This window comes from Bubalus bubalis, chromosome 3, assembly GCF_019923935.1.
Source record: "Bubalus bubalis isolate 160015118507 breed Murrah chromosome 3, NDDB_SH_1, whole genome shotgun sequence".
Lineage (NCBI taxonomy): Eukaryota > Metazoa > Chordata > Mammalia > Artiodactyla > Bovidae > Bubalus > Bubalus bubalis.
The window spans coordinates 85402884-85406856 of NC_059159.1; the positions used below are offsets into that span (position 1 = coordinate 85402884).

Genomic DNA, 3973 nt, shown 5'->3' on the forward strand with positions numbered 1-3973 from the left:
TGATGAACCTAGACAGCATATTAAAAAGTAGAGATGTTACTTTGTCAACAGAGGTCCATCTAGACAAGACTATGGTTTTTCCAGTGGTCATGTATAGATGTGAGACTATAAAGAAAGCTGAGTGCCGAAGAATTGATGCTTTTGAACTGTGGTGTTGGAGAAGACTCTTAAGAGTCCTTGGACTACAGGGAGATCCAACCAGTCCATCCTAAAGGAGATCAGTCCTGGGTGTTCTTTGAAGGGACTGATGTTGAAGCTGAAACTCCAATATTTTGGCCACCTGATGGGAAAAGCTGACTCATTTGAAAAGATCCTGATGCTGGGAAAGATTGAGGGCAGGAGGAGAAGGGGACGACAGAGGATGAGATGGCTGGATGGCATCACCGACTCAATGGACATTAGTTTGGGTGGACTCTGGGAGTTGGTGATGGACAGGGAGACCTGGTGTTCTGCAGTTCGTGGGGTCCCAAAGAGTCAGAAACGACTGAGCAAATGAACTGAACTGAACTGATGACCCAGTACCTATCGTAAATTATTAATTTCAGTTTACAAAATCCCTTTTTCTCTCATTTCTTTCAAACAAGGGTCTTCCCTTGTGGCTCAGACGGTAAAGAATCTGCCTAAAATGCAGATTCCAGATTCCATCCTTGGTTGGGAAGACCCCCTATAAACGGCAACATACTCCAATAGTCTTGCCTAGAGAATCCCATGGACAGAGGAGCCTGGTGGGCTACAGCCTATGAGGTCACAAAAGAGTCGGACTTTACCTGGCAACTAAACATAAAACAGTAAAAAATTCAAGAAGTTCACCTTGATAATATTTGATAAATAAAACAAATTACAAATATAATGAAATAAAAATGTGAATGTATTTGTTAAATTTTAATACAATGTAAACAAAAATATTTTATATGGAAAAATAAATATGAGGAGATAAAAGAATAAATATAACAAAATAAGCAAACAAACAATAAAATAAGGCCAGTCTTCACTTTGGGACTGATGCACCTGCAGTCAAAAAAACATATATATATTCATTTACTACTGACAAAGTATTGGCTGAAGTAATTCAATAAATTTTGTGGCTAAAGCAGAAATCAGAATCTTATGAAATGGCCACAGATGAGTGTGCAAAGATGATGGGGCATCTTAGTCAGTGAGAGTCATATCAAGGTGAGTTCAGGTCTCTGTCCATCATTCTTAACCTTTCTTGCAAGCTGGTTGATGAAGACAAGGATCTCATGATTTCCAGTCTGACAATTTCCCAGGCACAGTCGCTGTATTCCTTCTCTTGCAGGTAGACATGGATGCCCTGGAAATACCTCTTCACGGCCAGTGTGGGGCCCGTCCTTTCCAGGGCAGAGTCTTCCTCTACCGTCACTAGGCCCAGGCAAGTGTCCAGGTCATCCAGCTGCTGATGGAGTCCAGTGCAGAGCTGCTCCAGGAGGGTGGTGTCCCAGGCAGCAGAGGAGCGCTCTGTGTGGAAGAGGTTGAAGGTCTGCTGGAGCATCTCGAGGAGCACAGAGAGGGCCTGGGCCTCCTGGAGCTGGCCGCCCTCCACCATCTCCTGAGGGAAAGCGAAGTCTTTTCTGTCCTGCAGACAGAAGCGAGGGGAGAGTCTCCTCATTTGGCCCAGGAGCCTGAGGTTCTGCCTGCCAACCAGCACGTGGTTCTGAGACAGGTCACAGCCCAGGGATCCTCCCGGGCCACAGCTGACCAGCACCAGGGCCATCAGTAGAGAGAGCACGAAGGCCATGGGGAAGATGAGGCCGCTGCTGGGCTGGCTGAGGCGGCGTCTGGTGGAACCTTGAGGTAGGTTCTCTGATGCCATGCTTTCTAAGCAGGGCCATTAAATAGGGAACACAGTAATTTTCATTTTCTAGTCATTTCTATATGCTTTTACTTCCTTTTTTGATTTTCATGTATTTATTCTGAATATGGTCAAAGAAATTGTTATCAGTCTAAACTATTAATTTTATCTATTTCCCAATAACTTCAAATGTACCCATCCAAATGGATATTTATCAATCAAATGAGAAAAGGTCTTTCTTTGTCTTACATCAGAAATGATGTAGGTTTCTAAGTACAAACATTATCATTCTTTCTCTTTCATGTGTAAATGTGGCTCTTTTCTGTTCCATGAACACATTTTTGGCCCTGATCCTAGGCTCAATTTCTGCTTCTTACTTTACTTTGGAAGGCAGGCTCTGTATTTATCAGGGATTTACCAGGTCACTCTAGCAAATAAACTGTTTGAAACAAAGGATGGGTTTTCTTTAGTGTTTGATCTAGAGAAGAGGCTGATTATTATGAGTCCATGAGCTCCTCCCATGTTTCTTTTCCTTCTAGAACACGTTCCTGCAGGTCCATGTGGTTGTGCTTCAGGGAACCACGAAGTCAGGACTATTACAGACATCACGCTTGCTTTCCACCATTTTCATACTGGAGACCTATTGTCCTTTGGTGGCCAGGCCATTACCCCTACCAAGAATTCTGGTTCTTCTCAGATAATATGGGTGGGGAGACTCTAATTCCAGGATAATTGTATTTCCCCAGCAGCACCACACTCACAAAGGAGAGATCACATGGAGCCACCTCCTGTCCTCTGGAGTAACAGGGTCCCCTTGCTCACCTGCTGGGCTCCCTCCCTTAGGGCATGCTCACCACATCCTGAGGACTCAAAAATCTCCTTTCTGTGGAGGGCTTGTTTACTTGTGAAAATAAATCGTCTTCCTGAACCATCAACTCTCTCCTGCAGTGTTTGTGTGAAGGACCCTAGTTCTCAGGGGTGACCTCCTCTTCTCTGACCTGTTTCCCCAGGTGTCCAAAGTGTCAGCAAAGCTCAGTCCTTGAGAGCAAAAGTGCATTTGTGAAAGTTGGTGGAGGAATTTCCAACTGCAGTTATTTTGCTTTTAGTAGATAAATAATGTCTACCCTGCTAAGTATAGTTTTTATTATTCAACTCTTTTACTTAAACTGTTCGACACTTGTTCAGCTCAAACTTTCTGAACTGGAGGATGGAGATTCAGGATTGGTGTTGTCTCTTACTGGAAGCCTATATCACAGAATCTAGTGAGTTACAGTTGTTCATTCAGGCAGTTGATTCCACCAGGCATCTCTGTTCCTCTGTCTCTGTTCCTCTGAGAATGCAGGGCAGTGAGACCCAACCTCCTAGATCAGGAGAAATAGTCTTCTTTCCTTGAGTGTAATTTTTCATTTAAACTTTTTATATTCACTTAGTGACTTCTTTTGGGTAGGCTCTGGGAGTTGGCAGGAGAAGGCAATGGCACCCCACTCCAGTACTCTTGCCTGGAAAATCCCATGGACGGCGGAGCCTGGAAGGCTGCAGGCCATGGGGTTGCTGAGGGTCGGACACGACTGAGTGAATTCACTTTCACATTTCACTTTCATGCATTGGAGAAGGAAATGGCAATCCACTCCAGTGTTCTTGCCTGGAGAATCCTAGGGACGGGGGAGCCTCGTGGGCTGGCTGCCGTCTATGGGGTCACACAGAGTCAGACATGACTGAAGCAACTTAGCAGCAGCTGGGAGTTGGCGATGGACAGGGAGGCCTGGCGTGCTGCAGTTCATGGGGCTGCAAATAGTCGGACACGACTAAGCGACTGAACTGAACTGAAGTGACTGACTTATTGGACAAGATTTGTCTCATTGTTCCTGTTGTGGCTGCAATTTATGATGACGTGAGAACAACAAAGGGAAGTAAAGAAAGCCAGAGGGGCTGCATCTCTATCACTTTCAAGACGTTAAATTTTTTTGTTTCTCTTTGTAACTTTTCTAGAAAGTAAAATTGCACAGTTTTTTTGTGGGCAACAAGAAAACAAGAGTAAGTCTCAATGTCATGAATATGAAAGAAGGGAAGTGGTTTTCCCCTGACCCAGTGACGTACTCTGAGTTAGCAAACTGCAGTACAGCACAGCCTGGGGACAAGTCTGAGGCAGAGGGACACGATGAA

General features: G+C 44.6%; 1 protein-coding gene across 1 annotated transcript; it reads right to left on the minus strand.

The window, feature by feature from the left end:
- Positions 1-1168: 1168 nt before the first annotated feature.
- Positions 1169-1806, minus strand: LOC112583543 (interferon omega-1). Its single transcript, XM_025279281.3, has one exon. It carries the CDS (start codon positions 1754-1756, stop codon positions 1169-1171), a length of 588 nt encoding a protein of 195 aa, XP_025135066.3. The 5' UTR covers positions 1757-1806.
- Positions 1807-3973: the final 2167 nt, after the last annotated feature.

Coding starts and splice junctions, on each gene's coding strand:
- LOC112583543 (XM_025279281.3), bottom strand. CDS start 1,756: ATGGCCTTCGTGCTCTCTCTACTGATGGCCCTGGTGCTGGTCAGCTGT.